Genomic DNA, 24,485 nt, shown 5'->3' with positions numbered 1-24,485 from the left:
AAGTGGTCCACGCAAATCTACGAAAAATGCGAATTATTTCATTACTCTTTGCATGCTACCTAGCGCTCCATGAAAATCTGCAAAATATACACAACTTAATGGCATTTCATATTCACACTTAATACCTACCTATACTAAACATCTTATTTATCCTGCTTATTCTTAATAGACCTATCCTAAATAACTTATTCTATTATTAAATAATGTTAAAACTAACCACAAACACTGAAAATACTTTTTAATCTTTTCAATCTATATAATCTTATTTTTGCTATGGAACACTATCATTGTCTTCAATGTTAATAGCAACTATTTAAATTGACAAAATAGTCTATAGGTTTGCAATAGTGAAGCCTTTTGAGTTTGTAGTCTCAACGTTTTCAAAAGCCTTGATGAAACTCTTTTACCGCGTCAAATACAGGGGTGATTCCAAAATCATAAGCAGAGGGACAGATGGTTCTGACAGTTTTTGCTCTTTTAATGTGTCTCACCGAGAACAATTTGTCACTTATCACAATATGGCGTAGGTTTGCCGTCACTAGAATATAGGGTAGCAACTTTATACAAGCATTTGTTTCCTGTAAAAAATAGTGTTTTGTACAAATTAGGCTGCAATTTGACAACTATTTAGATTGTCAATAAGAATGAACCTAAGTCGAAAGAGCCGAATTTACTGATTTACCAAAAAGACAAAATTAATTCATAAACTCAAATATTTCTTGACCTCCCTAAAAGATAACTACTTTTACTACTAACAACTCACCACAAACGCTACGCAACCTAAAGTCAACAACGCGCATGATCCTCCTCTACCTGGCAATATAAAAAGGTCCTTTTTTCTCTCTTCCATGAAGCTCATATCTCCTTTAAATATTTTTATACCCTCTTCCCAGTCCATTTGACGGTCTTGGGCTTTTCATTTGGACACAAGTGCATGACTAGAAAGTCACAAATCATTCCCTGCAATAAAATAGTTTTGAGCAATAACGGTTTCAATTTTTGGGCTATATGAAAAACTGGTATCAAATATTTTGTTTGGAAGAAAAGAAATTTAAAAAAATAAACTTCAAAATATGTTTTAAAAATAAAAAAATATATTATCAGCATGTAGCATGCACATTTTAGTGGAAACAGAAAACACCTTCACCAGGCCAAGAATGTCTTTCGAGTTACTATTTAACCATTATTTTCTATATTGTTATCATCTCAACTTTCTCTTTTAAAATTTTTTTCTGTTTCCTGTCTTTATCTTAAAAAGAATTATTTTGGTTTTGAGAATATCTTTGAACCTTAAGATAATAATCAAATTTGATATTTTTAGGATATGTTTGTTCTCAGTCCTATTGGTCAACTGGCTTCAACTCCAGAACGTTTGGAGCTGAACTCACACCTAGAAGAGGCACCAAGGTGCACATCTAAATTTAACCTAATTTTTTTTTTTTTTTTTTTTTATATGAAGAAAAGGCAGATGTAAACGCAGGCCTTGGCCCTTAAAAAATTGACATCTACTAAAAATTGCTCCTTGGGATGTAACCTTTCAACCAATCTAGATGAAGCCTAGATTGGAAGAAAAGCTAGCCAACTAGCCAATATCTTACTAGCCAACCTTCTGTTTGCTAGTAAGATGAGTTGTTAAATAGATTCAGTATGTGAATACGCATGGCAAAATCAGTATATTTTCAGTATGTTAAAAGTGGCTTATTATTCTTATAAGCAGTCTCCCAAAACTCAGCCAATGCTCAACTTTTTATTTCAAATGAAGCAACACAAAAAATTGAAAATGTCCAAAAGAGAGCTCTAAGAATTATTTTTAAAGAGGGCAAGATACCGTATTTGCATTTGTTAAATATTTAAAAACTAGAGACCCTCGAGAGACGAAGAAATAATTTGTGCCTCCGGTTTGGTAAGTTGGCACTTTTGAACCCCCGTACTGCGAACCTTTTCCCTGAATACCATGTACCTGATAGAAATCGTCCTCCACGAACTGTGTCACAGCCTATTCCCACCTTATCTCCCATTCTCTGTACTACCTTGCGGTATAAGAAATCGTTTATCCCTTTTTTTATTGATATAATAAATAGTGGTTAATTTGTACATAAATTTTGTCTTTTCTCTTATATAATAAAAGAAACAGCTCGTTTTTCTTTATACTCTTTTTTTTCTATCCCCTTTTTATGTTGTTTTTTAAACATTTGTTAATGTGTATATTATTTATTTTTTCAGTTTTATCAGTTTTTATCTTTTTAACTAGTTGCCATTTTGCAGTTTTTAATATAAGTGACAAAGGAATCATATAGCATTCCGATATTTTTTTTTTTTTTTTTTTGCATTGTTTGTCTTTTTTTTAGTTGTTGTGCTTTTGTTATAATTTTCTTGCTTGTTTGTTTCTTTTATGGACTTCGAAATTCGAATTCGGCCCTTCAGGGCTTGTGATAGTAATTTCTCGAAATAAATATCTTTTATATCTTTTTATCTTTTTTATGTAATCCTGGTTGGAAATTTGCCTATTCAATGCTCTTTAATTAACACAGATAACTTAAATTTTGTATACAGGGGAAGTCAGCTCGTCATTCATATTGACTTAAATTTCCAGTACCTGTAATGGCTTTAGTAACCCTTCGTGTTTTATCAAAAATAAATCGTATAAGATGTTTAGTCTGTGTGGGAATGAACTTCTGAATAATTCTTTTGTTTCTTTGCATCCTACCTTTCTATGTCAGATATTCAGATCTTTCTTAGCATTGTCTCCCTGCTGCTGTTTTCCAGTGGCTCCAGAGATAGGAATGAAAGACTCAGGTTCCTTGCATATCAGTGATGTCCCATCCTTAGATTCTTCATTGTCCAATTAATTACCTGTAAGGCCTGAGTGTTCTTGCCCCACAACATCAGGACAATTCGATTTTCGTTTGATTCTATACTGTTTAATTCTTCATAGCATCCAAACCGCTATATATTCTGTCTACTGTGATCCAAACAGACATTTTTTCTTGCTCTTAAAATTCTCAAGAGATTTGGGAAACAATGGACCATTACAGATACCTCCTTCCCTATCTTTATTTGCACCAGTCAGTTAAATAACTTAGTGTTGGTCAGTGTGTTTGTATCAGTCAGTTAGCTGCCTGCTTTTTCTCAAAAATTAAATAATTAAAAAATCAACTGAAAATAAGGAGCAACATTAATACTTAAAACAAACAGAAACTCTTTAAAAAGGATCTAAAAATAATTCTTAAAATACTTTACATCCAAATTTGACGGCCTTTGTGTTTGAGCAGTCTTTCTAAAAGAAATGACAAAAAGTCAAACTTTAACGTAAAGAACGAGAGATTGAAGAGGGCACCACTCTTATACATGGAATAATCTCCGTTAGTTTTAAGTTTTAATGTCGCTCCTTACTTTAAGTTGAAATTTTTTTTATTTTTTTTCAATTTCTGACCGTTTTTCAAGACATGCCAGGAAATCCCATTCCCTTCCCTCATCGTACAAACTTTTTTCGCCCTGGGAAAGTTTTTTTTTGTCTTTTTTACCTTCTTCTCTTGGACAATACCGTACCCACCTCCCACAGAAAATCCCCCTCCCAAGAAAAAATTTCGTATGTTTCTCAATTGAAAATACTATATTTGAAGCATTGGCAAACTCCGTAACTTACGCCCCTTTTTAGAGGGACTAAAGGGGGAGGGGATCATGTCATCCCCAAAGAAACATTCATAGGATCATTCAACAATGCTGAATCAAATGGTTATCACAGAATTTTGATCGGATAGCCTCGGGGGTTAAGCACATGAGAGAAGGGCTAGCTGCCTTCCAATCGTTCTGATAAATTAAGTTAAGCACTACATGGTTCAAGGGGAACCATTTGAAGTTTTCAAAATCTGAGGTTCCAGTGTGCAATGCATGACAGATAAGAAAAGGAAACATTATTATTATTTTATTTAAGAAGAAAATAAAGTCACTAGGATAAGATTAGATATTTATTTCAAAAAGATCACTATCACAAGCCCACAAAGGGCCGAATTTGGACTTCAGAGTCGACAATATAAATGGTTGCACTAAAACTGGCAAAAATGCAAAAAAAAACAATGAAATAGAAAAATCATAATGAACAATCATTTAACAGTCAATAATTAAAACTGTAAAAAGTCAATTAAAAAGTTAAAAAGATAAAAACTGGTCAAACTAAACTTACACAAATACGAATCGAAAAAGAATTAGAACGGACATAAAAAAAAGGGGGGGGGGGATAAGCGAATATAAACAAAAAAAGAGCGAGAAAAAAATGCATATAAATTAAAATGGACACTAAGGACGTTTAAATAATTCAACTTCAGTAAGCCAATAAAAGAGTTAAAAAAAATAAAAACTGGTCAAGAACCGGGAGAGGACAAAAAAAAATAAAAACCCCCCCCCCCCCAAAAAAAAAAAAAAAAACAACGAAAAATAAAATATATAAAAATTAAAGGGGGAACTGAAAAAGGCGGGGGGGACAAGCAAATGAGTGCAAGAACCTTGGCAGCTCCATCAGCTAATAAACACAAACGAGGGGGGGAGGAGAAAATATTGGGACATTTTATTAAATTTTTCCGTAATAAAGGGGACAAAAGTTCTTTCGTATCTGGAAGTAACGTAGCGAATGGGGGACAAAACAGGGATGGGCTCAGAAACAGCTCGAGGCGGCCGTAATCTGGATGGGGAGTGACGTTTGGTGGAAACACTTGCCGTCCGAGGGTTTGTTATGGCATTTTTTGCAAAACGGAGGCACAAATTATTTCTTCGTCTCTCGAGGGTCTCTAGTTTTGAAATATTTAACAAATGCAAATATGGTATCTTGCTCTCTTTAAAAATAATTCTTAGAGCTCTCTTTTGGACATTTTAAATTTTTTGTGTTGCTTCATTTGAGAGGCCAGGGTGCCACACAGGACAAGCATACTCTAATATGGGACGGATAAACGAAATGTATACTTGTAGTAAATGTGATTGGGGGCAACTAAATTTATTTAAAGGTTTAAGGAGGTAAAGCGAGGAGTTTGCTTGTCGTAGGATATTATTTATTTGGGCATCCCATTTCAAATTGGAAGAAATTGTAACACCAAGGAGTTTAAGAGATGTGACAGAGGTTTCAGAAGGAATAGAGCAAGAAAAGGGGGAGGGGATTTAAGGAAACTTGCTGAGACTATTGCGGATTTAGAAGGGTTAACTGTCATGTCAAGGGACGAGGCCTCACAGGCAATATCTTGGAGTATGCCCATTGGGTTGCTAAACATGTTTTTATGACATATCTCTAAAACTGTCAAGTCATCGACAAATTTCCACCTATTGTCATAAAAGGTTGAAAGGCTGTTAATCATAAGAGAAAAAAGGAATAGTCCCCTGAGGATTGCCATTAAATATGGGGAGATGATCTGAGAAACAATTTAGATATTTAACTGCTTGAGATCTATTAGAGAGAAAAGAGGCAACGAGCTTAACAAGGACAGCTTCAATGTGGAATTAATTTATGAGTTTATCTATGAGTAAATTGTGGATAATCAAATCGAAAGCTTTTTGAAGATCAATAGAAATCAGATTAAGCCAAGTGTTAGGTTTTTCAAGTAATTTAACCATGGTACCAAACATGGTACCATGGTCTTGTTGGTACCAAACTGTCTAAGATCAATGAGGGGGAGGACTTTCATCTTAAGCCATTCTGCGAGAAAACTTTTATACAATTTTGAAGAAATTGAGGTGAGGGTAATAGGACGAATGCCATCAAAGCCAGGCTTCCCATTTTTCTTTTTGATTGGGGTAATAAAGCTTTGTTTCCAATATTGAGGGAACTGTCCAGATTCGTTAATTTTATTGAACAGGGTGGATAGGGGGTTTGAGAGGTAATCACTGAAAGCTTTGATCAGAGGAACAGGAATATCTAAAGGGCAAATGCTTGATCGTTTTAGTTTTTCAATTTTTTTTACAACATCAAGTGGAGAAATATGTGGGAGTGGAAAGGGATCTGGAAATGCGTAAGATAGTGGTGGGAGACTGGACAATAGAAGCCAGAAACTTATTGAGGTCATTAGCTGTGGTCTTTGGAGGTTCATTTATATTAAAATTTAGTTGTTCTTGACTCTTGCCGGTAAATTTTTAATTTCAGAGTACCAGTTCTTTGGTTTATTATGGTGAAAGTTTTTAATTTTTTTTTTTTTTTTTTTTTTGTAGGCTCGGGCAGCATTTCTAATTTGACTTTTTAATTCCTTTATTAATTTATTTGCTTCAGCTAAATTACCCCTGTTAAATAAGCTTATTTTCGTGTGGATTAACATTTTTATGTGATTATTTATGTAAAGTTTATCACTGGAGCATTTTCTGATTTTTTTTTTTTTTTTCTGGGAAACATAATGAGTAAGAATCAATTAGTTTATTGGGATTATAAAGGTCTGACAACTTTCACTGGTCAGCCATAATCCAACAGAGAAAAGACCTGTGTCACTGAGGGGACGGCAAACTCCAATGGAGGTAGTAAAGGAACGTTTAGTCGCTGAAGAGGGAGAAAAAAGATCGTAAATCTGATTTCAATAAATGGATAGATCTAAAACCACTAAATTCAATAATGTAAGTATATTTTCAATTTACTGTAGGCCTGTCACAAAACTGTTCCACAGGGAACTTAAATCATGCAGCAAGCACTGTGTTTAATGACAAAGAACTTTGTCATTGAATTCGCTGAAAATAATCTAGTGGATATTCCGGAAGTTCATTATTTTGTGAATGACCCAAAAATAAAATGTAAAAAAAAGTAATTATTGTGTATAAATATGCTAGTTTCAATTATTTTTTTTTTAGTAATTCTACTGATGACGGAAGTTTCGAAAGTTTAAATGACGTTACAAGTCCTGAAAACGTCTAGCCTGAAAGAAGGATGTGTATGGAAGTTAATATTCAAGTGGAATGGTAAACTTCTTTTTTTACTACTTCAGTTATAAACTAATATCAATAAGATAAGATAAGATTTATTGCTGAAAAATGGCTATCACAAGCCCAAAAGGGCCGAATTCGCACTTTAGCGTCAAATACAGCGAAAAAAGAACAACAAACAATCAAACAACAACAGAAAATTATAAAAGGGTCAATGTCAAATACGTAAAAACGTTAAAAACAAATTAAACTCTTAAAATTAGAAGGCCAATGCCAAGTCAGCAAAAATGCCCAAAAAAAAACTCGTAAACTTAACAAGGCTATAAAGTAGAATTAATACAAAAACATCAGTTAGTTACGTCATAAGGTCACTAACAAACATAAATAAAAAACCTCCAAATGTGCAAAATGGGAATTAAAATTAATAACTATGTGGTAAAGATTGAGTGAGGGGGGGGAGGCAGCGGCGATTCAGTGGTTGAAAATGTCAACTATGCAAGGGATAAAAGTTCTTCTATATATTTCAGTGCAAACTCTTATTGGGGCGAGAAGGGGGATTTTTGTTGACACACAACGTGGGAAGCGGGGTCAAAGGGGTGAATATTGACCAGGGGAAAAGGGGAGTTGTTCGAGGGATATGAAGGGCACTGTTAGCAAAATGCAAGGTAATTTTTGGTCTCCTTTCCTTAAGGGTGACAAGGTTAGCTCTCCTAAGAAGCGAAATATAAGTTACTTTACCCTCATTGAAGATAATTCTTAGGCACCTTTTTTGTACTGCTTCTATTCTGTCCGACAATTCAATGGAAATGCCAGGATGCCAAACAGGACAGGCGTACTCAAGGGTTGGACGTACAAATGACAGGAAAATCCTTAAACAGTGCGATTTAGGGCATTAAAATTTTTTAAGGAGTTTAAGGAGGGACGGCATTTGCACGTTTTAAGATGTCATTAATATGACAATCCCATTTTAAGTCGCTAGAGATGGTAACGCCCAGTAATTTCATAGTGGTAACGGACATTTTAGGGGGGATTGGACAGGAGAAAGAAGGGGGAGTTTTAAGAAAATTATTAGTAAGAACAGTTGACTTGAAAGGGTTCACTTTCATATCATCAGTAAGAGCTTCGGCTGATATCGATTCCAAGATGTACATTGGGTTGCTTTTGGAATTTTTGGAACATGTCTCTAAGACAGTTAGATCATCATCGAATTTCCATCTATCCGGGAAATAAACACCAAGGTTGTTTATCATTGTAAGAAATAAAATTGAACCTAAGAGGGTTCCCTGGGGCACACCATTATAAATTGGGAGGGGATCAGAAAATACATTCAGGTATTTCACGACTTGCGTTCTGTTAGAGAGGAAAGACGCAATTATTCTAATTAAATAAGGGTCAACTTGAAAGTCATTAGATAGCTTTTCTAATAGTATATTATGGTTGATTAAATCAAAAGCTTTTTGCAAGTCAACAGCGATAACATTGAGCCATGTATTGGGTTTTTCGAGTGTGTTGCATATTGTGTCCATAAGGTGAACAAGATAGTGGGTAGTAGATGTAGAGCGTAGGTTTCTGAATTGTCTTTGGTCAACATTTGGGATTATTTTTACTTTCAACCACTCAGCTAAAGAGCTTTCATATAACTTCGTAAAAACTGGAGTAAGAGTAATGGGACAGACTCTATTAAAATCTTGATTATGACCTTTCTTTTTTTATGGGAGTTATAAAACCTCATTTCAAACAATTTGAAAATTTACCAGTAGAGTTATTTTCATTAGATAGTAAGGCTCTGAGAGGTTGTCGGCAAATGCTTTAATTAGTACAATCGGGAGGTCTAGTGGACATATACTACACTTTTTAATGTTCTTAATTTTTGCCTCCACATCTGAGGGCGAAATAACGGGAAAATTGAGAGAGCACAAATCATAAGGAGTGTCAAAAGAAAGGAGAGGGAGGTTCTGAACTATGGAAGAAAGAAACCTGTTCAGATCATTGGCTGTAACTGAAGGGTCTTCTTGGAAATGGAAGTCTATATTATTATGTTTTTACCACAAATTTTCTTTATTCTATTTTACCATTTTTTTGGCTTTGTAGAAAATAAATCCTGGACTTTGCATTTGTAATATGAAGAACCAGATTTACGTATTTCTTTTTTTATACGTTTACGCAGTGAGTTCGCTTCGGATGTTTTACCACTCTTTAGTAGATTCAATTTAATTCTAATTAGTTTTTTCAATTGGCTAGTAATGTATGGTTTGTCATTAGAACATGTTTTTACTCTTTTCACAGGGAAGGAATTTATGTATTTTTTTTTAAACAGATTTTGGAATTCGGAGACTTTAAAATTAATGTCATTTTTTCCTTTGAGGGCCAGCCAGTTTTCATTGGGAATCCAAGATCCAAATGTGTAAAGGCCATCATTGGAAATTGGGCGATAAGAGAACTCAGTAACAGAAAAAGTATGATTAAAGCTATTGAGATGCTTCGTTAATAAACAAAAATGGTAACTTCCTCCTAACGGGGGCAAGGGGACAGGAGGGGTATAGAAAGCCTGCATATTGGTGCAAATCAAATCAAGGGTTGAAGTTTCTTTGGTTGCTTGTATCTTCATAATTTGTTTTAAGTTCAGGAGCCTACGCAGGTAATACTTCTTTAGATTGAATGCATCAACCACGAAGAAAATGCCGATGTTTAAAAATACGCTTATTATGGTGCAGATCCTGCTATGCTGGTGTCGTTAGATATATCGCAATTTTATAACATGGGTGTTCGTAAAATCATAGATTCGGTTGGATAAAAACACACTAAAGGGGTATGGTAACACTTTGGGTCTTACACTTACTCAAATGATTTTATCGTAATCTGAAAGGTTGGGAGTATGAATTAATTTAGGAAAGAGATAATTATTTACAAATAATAGTATTCCACCTCCCTTTTTACCTAGGGGGTGATCATGAGGACGAAGTTTTATGAATTGGGAGTAGTTATTAATTCTCAATAAATCAAGGCTCTGTGCTTGGACCTTAGTTACGGCAATTACATCAAATTTGTGTACTTGACAAAGGGCCTCTAGCCCTATAAATTTGTCAAAATTCAGGCTATCAGCGTTCGTAACAAGCAGCATTGGGAAGGCAAAACGGTTACAAAAGAGGGAAATTTTTTGTTTGTTATTTGTCGGAGGCAGTGGGGGGTGGGAGGACCGTGGATCTGGGAGAGGAGAGGCATCTTTTTCGGGATGAACGCTGGGATTCGTTTGAGAAGCAGGATTAAAAGGCAGGGCTGGACCCGGCTTGAGAGAAAGGGAGGACAGCGGACAAATTATGGGGATATTATTAAGTAGGGATTTGGGGTGACATAAGTTAGAACTAAAACACTGGTTTACACTAGAGTCACGTAATTCGATGCTTCCATAACCCGAATGGATGGAAGTAGGGTCTTCTTTGTGGTGATAGAATACGGTGGGGGTCTTAAATTCCCCGGAATAAGCTGGTGGTGGTGCTTCAATGGACGCTGGTGTGTTACATGACAGGCTCGGTGACTCTCGTTTATTGACAGAGTTTTCTTGGCACTGTTGGAGGGGGGAGAATTTGTTTTCGTTGAGTTTAACTGCTTGCAGTATCTCACTGACCTTTGATGTAAAGGTGGGAAGTTTTGATGTAAATAGCTTTTTGACAGGTCCAAACTGACGAGAGAAGGAATTGGAGGGGGTGCAGACTGTGGGTTTAAATTTTTTTTTTCGGCACTATTTAAGGGCTTCTTAAAATATTTGTATCCATATTTCAAGTGGATTTGACTGCATTCACCGAAGCAAAGCCCACTTCTAAAACTGTCACAAACCCTGGAATGCAAGAGTTTGCTCCCAGGGACACTACATTCATTCTTCAAATAATAATTCTTGCACAAATGAAGGTATTTACACGACTCTTCCTTCTTGCAAATCCCTCTCCAGGCATATTTGCATATACCTTTATTAGCATTAACTTGTTTCCTGGATAGTTCATCACTAGTATTGAACACCTAGTTTTACATGCATAATTAGGGTCAATTTCAGAATGAACTTGACCTTGAACACTTGTGCCTGAGAGGGGATTAAAACCAAGAAAGTTGAATCCTTTAAACACACAAACTTGTCTTTTTATCTTAGTTGTACCGGAAACCACTGGATTCGTGTCTACAATTGCGTTGTTTACCTTATCATTTTTTAAATCTTGAATTTTTATGATATTATTAGAAATGATAAGGGCATCAAGAAGTTTTGATATGATATTGATTTAAAAGAAAATTGGGGATATCTGCTTTTGCTATTTGTGAAAAGACTAAGGGCTACGAACTGTAACACTTTTTGAAGAGGATCGGGTGAACATTTTTATAACAACATTTTCAAGTTCACTCATCAATGATAATAACCGCTGCATTGGAGGGAGGAGTGTTTCTTGTCTTGGGAGCAGCAGGGGCGTGGTTTATCAAGGTGGACTGGCAGGAATGCAAAGATCTTGGATACTGAAGCTTCTCCGGTGGTTTGGCAATTGAAATCGGTTGTTTTTGAAGCGAAACTGGCTTGGCAAGACACTTTGGACGTGGTTGAGGGGGGACTGTCCTGGGGCATGAAAAGGGTTTGGCAAGGAACTGATTTGAGAGACGGAAAGGGTGATGACCTCACTTCCTTCAAAATGTTGACTAGGTCACTTCCCGATGGGTGACGTGGAGGTGTCATAAGGGTAGACGGGGTCTGGGTGGAACAACGCAAAGAGTCATCAAAGGGTACTAACTTGTCATTAGTATCTTCTTTTGTAGTACAACCTAGGCAAAGCCAATGTTTTGACCACTTAGAACGTTCTATACCGGAGCAATGTTCATGGAAGTAAAACTCACAGCTACTGCACTGAATAGAGTTAATAGTAACTCTTAATCTGCATTCCCGGCATACTCTCTTTGCCGTTTTTTGAACCGGAATGGGTTTTGATGTATTATCGCTGATAAATCGCAACTAATATCACCAAGCAAACCTACTCGTTACTTCAAGATACCTATACTATAGCTTATAGAAATCTTAGCACTAACAGTAGTTGACAGCTGACTTGAGTTTTGAAATGAAATTCAAAGTAAAGGGGGGGGGGGTTCAATATAGGTATAAATTTCCTTTAATAGTGTCTTTTGTACTTGCAAAAATATCAACACAAGTAAGCTAGGCACAACAATTATTCATCATATAGATGGCGCGAACTAGTAGAATGTAAACTTTACTCAGTCTGGGATTCAATTTATTGAGAAAATTATGACGTTTAGAAAAAATCAATTTCTGGAAAATCAGGGAATTTTCAATGTTAAAATTAATTTGATTAGCACACCTTACCCGGCTCTTCATGTAATCAAAATGGATTAACCCTATCGTGGAAAGATTGACGTTTGAAAAAATCAAGCTTTACGTTTATCGATTCCCTGCATTATCGCGTTTATCGATTTACGGACTCGATTCCCCAATGAAGGGGTATTGTAGGTGGGGGGGGGGGTCGGATCTTCGTAGGATGTGGTTGAAAATTTTCTGGAGGGGTAAGATTTATCGAGAGGAGAATCGTCCACGGAAAGAATTTTCTAGGTGGAGATTTTAAAATGCTTTTAAATTTAACAATGCAATCGTTATTAAAACGTTGGGAAAATTTTTCGTGGGAGAATCAACCGCGGGAAAGAATTTCTCTTGGAGGCAGGATTCTCTGGGGGAAGGGGGTGATTTTTCCTTAAGTTCCTTTCCTTTTAGATTACAGCAACGCCTAGACTAGTAAATAATTGGTTATAGCAAAATTCAACTGCGGCAAATTCAACAGCACATTAGCCTCTTCAATTATCGTATCTTTTAAATGGTGTGTTTCCTCTTCGCTTTGTTTTATGTGTCTAGTTTGTTCTCGACATGGATAGTTTCATGGCGAAAATTGAATTTTACTTAGCCTTGTTGCTTGAAAGTCCTATCAAGGTTTTGCTGACGAAATATTTGAACGTGTTTTAGTGAAAGTACAGAGAAGATTCCAAAGGAAAATGTTATTGATTATGCGAGCAGAATAAACGCTGAAGTGAGGAAGTCCCAACAAAAAGATGAAGAAATAAAAAAAACTACGACAAAACATTTTACAGTTGGAAAAACAGCGTCGGGAGGCATCTATTGAAATGCAGGTTTGTCTCTTCTTTTTATTTTTATTGCTAATGTGCCATAGAAGTAAGGATAATAACACAACTTCTGAATGGTCCATATTTTCTTTCAGGTGGTACTGGTGACTGAGTCCAAGTTATAAAGGCCAACCCTCCTAGATTGGTCCATTCTTTAAATCCCATGAAAAGAAGTTTTTTTTACCCCAAAAAGTACCCCCTTCCCGCACACCAAGCTCAAGAGGTTATCATGGGTAACTGATATTAGTGTTGATACTCCCTGTAAAGTATCCCTGTTAAGTATTTAGAATATACCAGGACAAAGAAATGTTTTTTGTATGAAGAGTTTTAAAAAGCTGCCTGGCATTTGTCCTAAGCCTTCATTGTGACTCTTAAATGCTTATTTAAGACAAGAAAACAAAAATTGACTTTTAAAAAGTAATGAACGACGTTATTACTTAAAGCGCATCTGAACTACACAGTATACGATAGGAGGGGGACTGCCTCTTTCCTTTTTATACTTCAATTATGGGCAATACTTTCTTGTATGCATTTTTGAATGCTACAAAGATGGTCGGCTGCTAATTACTAATTAGTTGTTTACCGATTGTCTTTAAAAAATACGAACAGAACAACTTATTGTTTAAAATATGACTAAACGTATAACTATATCAGAGGCAACGCTGTAGCGTTGCCTATAGTAAAGGCTATACGGCTCCAATGTTTTATATTTTTATTTTATTTTTTTCAGAGGCACTTCGTACGCAAGGGGTCGTCTTAGAAACTTCAAAGGGGGCTCATTTGATTGGAAATAGAGAGTTCTAGTGCCCTTTCTTAGTAGTCGAAAATGATTGGAGAGTAACTAGCCCCCCCCCCATGCCCATCATTCTCCCACACACATCCAATTAAAATTTTGAAATAGCCATTTTGTTCAGCGTAGTTGATTTCCAGATAGAAAATATATTTTTGAGGAGGACACTCCCCCACAACCCTCAGGGCAAGGGTTTTAAGTTATGCCCTGGGGGCATATAAGGATTTTATAGAAGGCGTTGTCGTAGAAACTTCAAAAAAGCTCTTTCGATTAGAAATTCAAAGGGCTAGCGCCCTTTTCAATAGTCGAAAGTGATTGGAGGGCAACTAGCCCCCCCCCCCCACGCCCATCATTCCCCCAAACACATCCAATCAAAATTTTGAGATAGCCATTTGTTCAGCGTAGTTAATTTTCAGATAGATAATATGTTTTTGAGGAGGACACTCCCGCACAACCCTCAGGGCAAGGGTTTTAAGTTATACCCTGGGGGCATATAAGGTTTTTATAGAAGGCGGTGTCGTAGAAACTTCAAAAAAGGCCCATTAGAGTGGAAATTCAAAGGGCTAGTGGACTTTTTAATAGTCAAAAGTGATTGGAGGGCATCTAGCCCCCCCCCACGCCCATCATTCCCCCAAACACATCCAATCAAAATTTTGAGATAGCTATTTTGTTCAGCGTAGTTTATTTTCAGATAGAAAATATGTTTTTGAGGAGGACACTCCCCCACATCCCTCAAGGCAAGGGTTTTAAGTTATACCCTGGGGGTATATAAGGTTTTTTTTTATAGAAGGCGGTGTCGTAGAAACTTCAAAAAAGGCTCATTCGATTAGAAATTCAAAGGGCTAGTGCCCTTTTTAATAGTCGAAAATGATTTGAGGGCAACTAGCCCCCCCCTCCCACACCCATTATTCCCCTAAACACATCCAATCAAAATTTTGAGATGGCCATTTTTTCAGCGTAGTTGATTTCCAGATAGAAAATATGTTTTTGAGGAGGACACTCCCCCACAACCCTTAGGGCAAGGGTTTTAAGTTATGCCCTGGGAGCATATAAGGTATTTATAGAAGGTGTTGTCTTAAAAACTTCAAAAAAGGCCCATTCGATTGGAAATTCAAAGGGCTAGTGCCCTTTTTAATAGTCAAAAGTGATTGGAGGGCAACTAGCTCCCCCCCAACGCCCATCCTTCCCCCACACACATCCAATCAAAATCTTGAGATAGCTATTTTGTTCAGCGTAATTGATTTTCAGCTAGGAAATTTGTTTTTGAGGATGTCTTGCTCCCAAAATCCAGAAGACAGCTGTTCTAACTTATACCCTTAAGAGCTTATATGGTTTTCATAGAAGGCATGGTCGTAAAAACTTCAAAAAAGGCCAACTCAATTATAAATTCAAAAACCTAGTGCCTTTTTTAATAGTCAAAAGTGATTTGAGGGCAACTAACCCCCCCTCTCACGCCCACCTTTTCCCCAAACACATCCAATCAAAATTTTGAGAGCCATTTTATTAAACGTAGTTTTAAGTTCTTGAAATTAAGTTTGTGAAGATGACAACTCCCCCACAGCCCTCAGGGCAAGGGTTGTAATTTAAGGATTATCCAAATCATTCATATTATTCCGTATGGAAGGGATGCTCGTACAAACTTAAGAGATGATTCATTTTATTGGACACTGAAAGTTTTTGTTCACTTTTAAGAGTCTTAAAGAGATTGGAGGGCAACTAGCCCCCCCCCCCCTTTTTCCACGCCCTAAACGCATCAGATAAAAATTTTGACATAGACATTTTGTTAAAATAACTCAAAGTTCTGATAACGAAAAACTCCGGTGTCGACACATCCCACCAGGGCCCGGGGATAGGCGTTATAATTTATACCCTGGGGGTATATAAACAATCATTAAATAAAAAATCAATGGAAACAAACATACCATAGATATTAATGTAAATTAATACATAGATTTAGTTTTTAAAATTATTTTTCTTATGTTACTAATTTTTAGACAATAGAAAACTAAAGGTCATAAAGGCGATAAGGTTTCGATGTTTTATTGTTATTTAGTTGTGCACTAAGATTAGTGAAAACAGGGCCACCAACGGGAAGGTTGTGCACAGCCAGCTCCGTCCGCCCACCCTTTAGGATTAAACCCGACCCCCTAATATCCTCCCATTTGTAGCGAAAATGTGAGGATAGCCTTAGATAGTGCTTGTTAATTGTTATCTCTTTTGTAAAGTTATTTTAGTTGTTTTTAATTAATTTTTATCTGTTACTAAGTTTTAGACAATAGAAAACAAAAGGTCAAAAAGACCATAAGGCTTTAATGTTTTATTGGGTCTTTGTCTAAAAACTCCTCATTTTGTTGTGTATAGGCAGCCCTGCCCGCCCCCTCCTTAGCATTAAACCCGACGCCCTGATATCCTCCCATTTGAAGTGCCAAATGAAACTCAGAGGGGAGAGAAACTAACAAAATGAAAAATAAAATCAAAAAGGGTGAAAAAACGAGGATTTTGTCAGCCAGTGGCGAACCACGAAGATGACAAAATATAAGCAAATATTTTGACAAGGACCTCCGCTAAGTCGTCCTCAGTGCTAAACAAAAAAGAAGACAAAGAAAAAAGAAAAAAACGAAAATCTAACCTTTCGAAGTTTACTTTACAAAGACAGAACAGACACTGAATAAAAACCAGGCAGGAATCAATGAAAATGAATTTACCAAGATGATTGGGCAAGAATCTTTTGCCTTGCAATAGTTTTAGCTGGTCTACAATTTCGGTTTTCATTAGATATGCAAATAGGTTCTTTTAAGTTATACCGGGTGAAAATATTGATTGGGTCCTTCAAGATTAAACTGTCGTAAATTGGGCTTAATGAAATATCTCCAGTATCTCTATTTATTGCTAAATTTTGGTTCATATATTTTTTTATCTCAATTACCTCTGTAAAAGTTTGTGGTACGCCATTTACAGTTGATATTAAGGTTGCCTCGTCAAAGAGAACTAGATGGGTCGGATTTACGAAAATATGTGAAGCCAATGCCGAATCAAAGTTGTCATTGTTATTTTTTAATCTCAGGGACTTATCTATTGAAATTTTGTGCTCATGCAAACGTTCACCTAGTTGTTGATGGGTCCTACCAATGTAAAATTTTCCACAAGAACACGGGATTCTGTAGACAACACTACCCATTACAGCGTCCGTTTTATCTTTACCTGAATTGAAAAAATGTTCAACTTTGTATTCAGTTTTGAAAGAAACAGAGAGATTATGTTTTTTTTATAATTTTTTCCAAGTTTATTGCCAAGTTTCGGGATGTATGGTAAAACGATGAAAAAATTTTTCTCAATTGCCGGTGTAACTGAATCAAGGGGGACAAACTCCCTATTTTGTTCTTTTATCTTTTTTAATCGTCTATCTATTATATTTTCAATGAGTTTGATTGGGTAACCATTGCAGAAAAGAATATCCTTGACATAATTCCATTCAGAATTTATATGATTACGGGAACAAATTTTTAAAACTCTGCCGACGAAAGAGATTATTACCCCTCTTTTCACAGAAGGAGGGTGATGGGAAGAGAAATGTAGATATCGATTTTTTTCGTTTTTTTTTCTTTTTTTTTCTTTGTCTTCTTTTTTGTTTAGCACTGAGGACGACTTGGCGGAGGTCCTTGTCGAAATATTTGCTTATTTTGTCTTCTTCATAGTTCCTCACTGGCTGACAAAATCCTAGTTTTTTCACCCTCTTTTATTTTATTTTTCATTTTGTTAGTTTCTTTCCTCTCTGAGTTTCATTTATTTTAATAAATAAAATATTATTAAAGCTTCAGGAATAAACACCAGTATATGTATATTAAACTAACAATCTACGGCCATTTGTTTGTTTTTTTAAAGTAAAGTGCAAATTATGTCTGGTCTTGAAAAGGGAAGGGGGTTGTCAGCCTTATTCATGTTAAATTTTGCTTGTTTTGAGTTTGACTCGGCTATTTATTGTAATTTCTGGTTTTTTTTTAGTCTCATTTATCTACTGATGACTATTTGACTTTGTTATATTTTTTTTTTTTTGCATTTTCTACTTAGTAAAGTTCTTTACTTTTCTTTGAAAAGCATGTTTTGTAAGGAAAATTTTTAAAATTAATTTTCAATAAAGAACAAGCGATTTTGCGGAAGATAAGCGTAGTTTGGACGCACGCCTTTGAATATTCACCTTCTCTGTCCGATGGTCCTTTATTCTTGCTCTGTAAGGGCTTTCGGAGGCTCATGGAGTGCCAGAGGGTTTGTGAGCCAACAAATTTTGCTTCTAATAATATGTATAAACATACTGTATGATTCCGCTTCAAAGAAGGGATTTTGTGCCAACCTCTCTGTTACAAAATCAGCAAAAAGTGGAAGGCAGCTATTGAACCCCAACTGGTTCCTTTCGTTACTCCAATCGTGGAGGTAAAAAAAAACCTTTAGGAACTCCTGTTCAATTAAGGTAGAACGTACATGCATTTTTGCTAAAAAGTTAGCCTTTCTTTGGCAATATGGAGCATTGGAAGGTCACTGACCCATTTTGATTCTGCAATAAGTGTAGATGAATAATCTTTATTAAATTTTTCTTTCAAAAAAGGTGGAATATTCCTACCTTTTTCTTAAAATAGGCAAATGTGAGGGGAAGGGGTGGAGTGTCAGCAGGGGGTAGAGGGACAAGGAGGGGGTATTGGAAATTATTGCCTGTAATTTCTTTTATACATGAGATCGAAGTTACCCAAATCATGGCACAAATACTGGCACTTTTAGGCTATGTCACTGATAACCTATCAGTAGTATTATTAGTTTTGTTGCTGAATAATCTAATTTCATAAAAGTCTGGTTTCTGGTTCTCTTTTACCTTCATGGGGCGTTGGATAGACCAAGCGTCCTCAAATCTTTTCAAATATCATACTTTTCAAACATCAAAACTTTGATCTCATAATCAAGTAATAGACATCAGATGACAGGCCTTTTTGCCCGTGCCAAAGATGTCCCCCCCACCCCCCTTGCTCCCCCTTCCCTGGATCCGACCTTGCTTGTATATGAATATACGTTTAATTAAGAATCAGGAACGTGGAAATTGAACTTAATTTCCTGAAAACGTGAATTTTACTAGTGACTCAGATGAATTTTACTTACAGTTACAGAAGCAAATATACAGGGTCCCAGGTTGAAATATGATGTTATTACTGGGAGATTTTAACGCCCAGGTTGGTAGAAATAGGGATAGATGGTATCCCAGCTTAGGTAAATTCGGTGTAGGAAAAGAAAACAGTAATGGATGCAGACTTTTGCAATTTTGTAGGTATAACAATCTAGTTATAACCAATGCGGTGTTTGGTCATAAAATGGCTCATAAGTTAACATGTTATTCACGTGATGGTAAGACAGCAAACCTTATTGATTATGTTTTAGTAAACCGAAGACTGACAGGATCAATTCAAGATACTAAGGTATATATGAGTGCTTTAATTGATGTTAAAAGTAAAGATCACCATCTAGTAGTGTCAAGGGTTAATTTAAGGCTGAAATATCGGAAGGATAACTACCTCCCGGGAAGTTATGATGTTGGTAGACACCAGGACGAGAATTTGAGTGAAACTTTCCAGGAACAGTTGAATACTAAACTTGAGAGTTTAAAATTTGATAATGTAGAAGATGGTTGAAATAATCTTAGAAAAATAATTTGTGAAGTTGCTGAAGGTGTATTAGGGAAAAAAGCTAGAACTGCAGCTAAGAATATTATTGAAAAAGCTTTATTTTTAATAGAAAGGAGAAAGGACTTGTACAAGAATTATCTGAGTGATAGATTGTATGAAAACAAAAGAAATGTAAAGAAAGTGGAGAAAGCATTAAAATATGAACTAAGGAGGTGTGCAGCTAGACGGCATAATAGTAGAATATTGTACTGGCACGTTAACAAATTGAGAGGGAGTAATCAATCCGGACTTGGCCCAGTTAAAGATAGGAATGGGGTAGCAATTAGCGATAAGGAAAAAACGAAAGAGAGATGGGTCGAACATTTTGGGAATTTGCTTAACTGAGATAGAGTTGCAGAAAAAATATAGAGGAAAATGAAAAAGTTTGTGATACCTTGGATGTGAAGGAAGATTTGTTTTGTGAGGAGGAATTAGCAACAGTACTAAAAGGATTAAAGAATAATAAGGCTCCAGGTGATGATAGGGTGGTAAATGAGTTTCTTAAATATGGTGGCTCTGAGGTTAGAAATAAGTTACTGAAGATTATGAATATGATTTTTGAAAAAGGGGAAGTACCTAACGATTTTAGGAAAACCTTAGCCTAATTAAGCCACTTTATAAGAAAGGTGATAAAAGTGAGTGTGGTAATTATCGAGGCATTAGTCTGGTCTCTGTAGGTAGTAAATTACTTAGTAATATGATACTTTTTAGACTGAAAGATGCCGTAGACAAAGTTTTAAGAGAAGAGCAGTGCGGTTTTCACTCTTAAGCTAATAATTGAGAAGTCCCTGAGTTTTCAAACACCTTTGGTCCTCAGTTTTATAGATTATGAGCAAGTGTTCGATTCTGTTGGTAGAAGAGCTTTAGTAAAGGTTTATTCTTGTATGGTACACGAGACAAATACATTAAAATGGTTAGTGCTGTGTATGAGAATAACACTTCTGCGGTTAAAGTAGGAAATGAGGCTAATAGCTGGTTTTGTATTAAATTAGGAGTTAAGCAGGGTTGTGTTCTATTCCCTTTTATATGGATTATTTTGATGGACTTTGTCTTAAGGAGCAAAAGAAAGGCAATGGGGAACAACGGAATCAAATGGGGAGGAAAAAGTCTCCTGGACTTGGATTATGCTGATGATTTAAGCATCCTAGATGAAAGTGTGAGCAAAATGAATGACATTTTAGAGGTTTTGCAAGTTCAGGGTGCTAGAATTGGTTTGTAAATTAATGCTAGGAAGACTAAGTCACTATGGCTAGGAATAAGTGAAGATGAAAAGGTGACGTTGGGTAATGAAAAGATTGATCAGGTGGGCAGCTTCACTTACCTTGGTAGTATTATTAGTAAAGATGGCGGGAGCAGTGAAGATGTCAAAAGTAGAATAGCCAAGGCTCAGGGTCTTTTTTCACAGTTAAAAAAAGTCTGGAAGAATAGGAAGATAAGTTTGCAAACCAAGATTAGAATATTAGAAGCTACAGTGATGACAGTGGTCAAATATGGCTCTGAAGCATGGACGCTCAGAAAATCGGATGAATTTTTTCTTTATATTTTTCTTCGAAAGCGCTTAGTGATTGTTCTGGGTACCCGGTAACACGGCTGTATGCCAAGCAATGAGCAGTGCAAAAAATGCAGTTCAGTACCACTCCCTAGAACTATAGCGAAGGAAAGATTGTTGCGACTAGGGATCGCTGCGCAGCTAAAGGCTAGCCGATCGCTGGAGATGGTTACCTTTGACTGGCCGTCTGAGGCTCAACGGAAAGCAAATTATCCCCGTCTTGAGGGGGAGGACGTCATAAACAAAGATTTAAAGGAATGGGAACTTTGTGGGCGGATGTAAAACAGGAGGGTTTGAATAGATTGGGGTGGAGGAGGAGCGTGCGTAGCTGTGTTGGCCTCTGGCGACTTGGTGCTGCGGTGAGTTGTTAGTAGTAGTAGTAGTTTCAGACAAAATTGAACAAAATTCCAGAGTTAATCACCTTAAAACCGGATCCAATCTGGTATTTTTGGTAAAAGTATTAATTAAGGTCACACATTTTAAAAACATACACTGCCATCTGTCAGAGCTTTTATAATCTACCAGAAGCCCCATAGGTTTTTATATTGAGATTATTTGCTTTGGCTAAACGTGGGCCAGTCTCCCCTATACCAGTTTTGATATTTAATTTTGCCCAACTGTAAACTTTTGAATTGAATTCTTAGAAGAAGCTGTTATCTAACCATAATGTGATATGTGTCAAATCGCTTTTGTGGTGTTTGTGTTTTCTGGAAATTGGAAGTTTGATAGTGGGTCTCTTATATTATACTGTTGCAGGAAAAGTAGAACATGGAAAATGTTAAAGGCCGAGTTTTAGCGAAATACAGAATGACTAGTTTCTAAAGACCTATATTCAAAGGACCTCGGGAAGTATTAGTAAAATCCCTCCCCCCTCCATCACAGAAGCGGCTGCCCCCCTCTACACAAGATGCTGCCTACACCCATGTATACCAGGTAGGGATATATCTATCCAGGGAATTTAATTCCCTGCAAAATATGAATGGGGATAGGGAGCAACTACTTCGCAAAGAGTATGCTACTGTAAGTGGATTTTGGAATAGATGGATAGAATTTGTGCAAATATGGAACTTTTTAGAAATAATTTATGGCCCATAATGTTTCTTAGCGCTAAGCTAATTATTTTTGAATGCTGCTACTTTTTGAATAGAAAAATATCAACACAAACTTTTTTCACAGTCGACAGAGGCTTCTTTATTAACCGATAGCTTAATCTGGTAATATACTTTAAATAATTTTTTTTTTCAAATTTCTTTAACTTTTTTTAAATAGATACTGTTTTTAATCTGGTTAAGATATAATTTTTTTTTTTTTTTTACCTTAATTTATTTTATGTTTTTTAAATCTAAAAATATTAACAATTAAATAGTAATTGAATTCTGGGCCCCTCGCTATCTCTCTCTCCATCTCCTTTCTCTTTCTCTCTTTCTCTCTCTCTCTTCTACTTTTCAATAATAAAAAAACATAATTAATCAAAATATGCATAGTGACTCCAGTAAATTCTGTCTATTCTAGTTTTCTAAAAAAAAATGGAAGGGGAAAAGAGCATTGATAGTCAACGCTAACGATTATCGGATGTACATTTGTTTATGATTCTGCTAAGCACCCCTTTGAAGCCTCTTGCCCTAATTATTGAACAAATATAATATTTTTAACCTTTTGTTTACTTTATAAACTCATAGACTGACGCCTTGTCATAACTATTAGTAAAGTATCCTTTTGTGTTTCTCCAAGTTTGTTCTTCTGCTTTTCGTAATAATCTTTTACATTCGACGGAACCATTTGGGCATTTTAATGCTCAAACTTTATAGAGGACTGAACATTAATTTGGTTCTTTCTGTTTTACGGTCAGTTTTATGTTTTAGCCCTGTTCTTTGTTTATTTTTTTTTATCACTTCTTTGCATGTCTTTTATCTACAATCCCCAGAGACATATTCAGACACACCTCACAAATTGAATTTGTCATAAAAGTCTTGACTGAATAACTATCCTTTCCTGAGAACTGCAAATACGTTCTTTTGACCATTTAGATGCACATTTGTATTGTGATTCAACTAAACGCCCTTTTGAAGTGCTAACCCTAATTATCGAATAAATATACTATTTTTAAACTATTATCTATTCTTTTAACTCATAGACTGACGCCTTGCAATAATTATCGGTTAAATGTCCCTTTTTGTTCCTCCTAGCCTGTTCTTCTTTTTCTTTTTTCGTAATAATATTTCACGTTCGAATGAAACAGGCATCCATTTGGGCATTTTAACGCCCATCCTTCATGGCGGATCGGATGTTAATTTGGTTCACTCTGTTTTAGGGTTGTTTTCAAGTTTTAGCCCTGTTCTTTGTTTTTTTATTTTTTTATCACTTCTTTACACGTCTTTTATCTCCAATCGGTTAATGTCCTTTTTCTTTTCCAGGTTGAATATTAACTTTCATGTTCATCCTTCTTTCAGGCTTGACGTTTTCAGGACTTGTAACGTCAATTAAACTTTCGAAACTTCCGTCATCAGTAGAATTACTTGGTGCCTCTTCTAGTTGTGAGTTCAGCTCCAAACGTTCTGGAGTTGAAGCCAGTTGACCAATAGGACTGAGAACAAACATATCTTGAGACAATGCACCAGAAACTTCAAAATCTTGCAATCGTAAAGTCTTGATGGGAATGTTGTTAATAGATAGGAGTTTCCGCGCTCTTCGGACGGCTTTTACAGCGTATTGCAAGGAATCGGATCGACCAGGGATACTGTTGAGGATCGGCTGAAACATCTCTGGATATGACGGAGGTTCTTCATCAGACGCAATAACAGCATTGGGTTTTATAACTCGCATATTATCATCGTAAAAGGTCCAGAGGTCTTCATGCCATTCAGATTCTTTGAACACGCTAATGTGAAAGTCGGTTATCTGAAGAAAATAAAAGAGTGACCCTTTTTCACTTCCCAGTGTGTCACCATCTTTGACTTTTCCATCTTTGACAGGACTGGTGTCAGCCTTCAAAGGAGCTGTGGTTATGGCCAGATGAACACCAACTATGGCCAACAGCATACAAAAGCCCAACAGCATACACAGCGCTTTATGCAGTTTCATATTTGCACCAACCCTTTTCTTGATCTGAATAATGATTTTTTATTTTGTTTCTAATAAAATGTTTTCAGCCAGCCAAAGGGCTGGCTGTTATGGCTCAACTTCTACTCCTGATTAAAAGAATCGCTTCCGGAAACTTTTCTTTTCTAGGTATAAAATTAGAGATGAGCAGTAAATTTTGATACTTAATTCTGTGTAGTCTGTATACTGTTGTCGTCTTTTTGTGTAATGGCGTGTATTTTTACATAAAAAGTCCTTGCGACAGACCTGGCTTCTTTTAATCGTAACTTTAAAATAAAAATCAAGGGTTCTCCACCTTAAGTTC

The 24,485-nt window shown here is 36.1% G+C and overlaps 1 protein-coding gene across 4 annotated transcripts in view; it reads left to right on the top strand.

The window, feature by feature from the left end:
- LOC148946034 (uncharacterized) overlaps positions 1-23,661 on the top strand; it is a 44,206-nt gene extending 20,545 nt beyond the window's left edge. The window contains exons 3-6 of one of the 4 annotated variants that reach the window (XR_016142533.1): positions 1,322-1,407; positions 6,814-6,921; positions 12,884-13,047; positions 23,533-23,661. Coding sequence is in view for 2 of the 4 variants with exons in the window: in XM_089097977.1 (XP_088954103.1) it covers positions 1,322-1,474 (153 nt within the window). In the remaining 2 variants the exon portion in view is untranslated. Of the gene's footprint in view, positions 1-1,321; positions 2,149-6,813; positions 6,922-12,883; positions 14,194-23,496 lie in introns of those variants that run through there. The other 3 variants (XR_016142532.1, XM_089097978.1, XM_089097977.1) reach the window with 3 other exon arrangements.
- The last annotated feature ends 824 nt before the right edge of the window (positions 23,662-24,485 follow it).

This window comes from Artemia sp. Qi Xiang Cuo, chromosome 12 (genome assembly GCF_049724085.1).
Source record: "Artemia sp. Qi Xiang Cuo chromosome 12, ASM4972408v1, whole genome shotgun sequence".
Lineage (NCBI taxonomy): Eukaryota > Metazoa > Arthropoda > Branchiopoda > Anostraca > Artemiidae > Artemia > Artemia sp. Qi Xiang Cuo.
The sequence above is the reverse complement of the archived record's forward strand: the minus strand, read 5'-3'. Positions and strand labels throughout refer to the sequence as shown.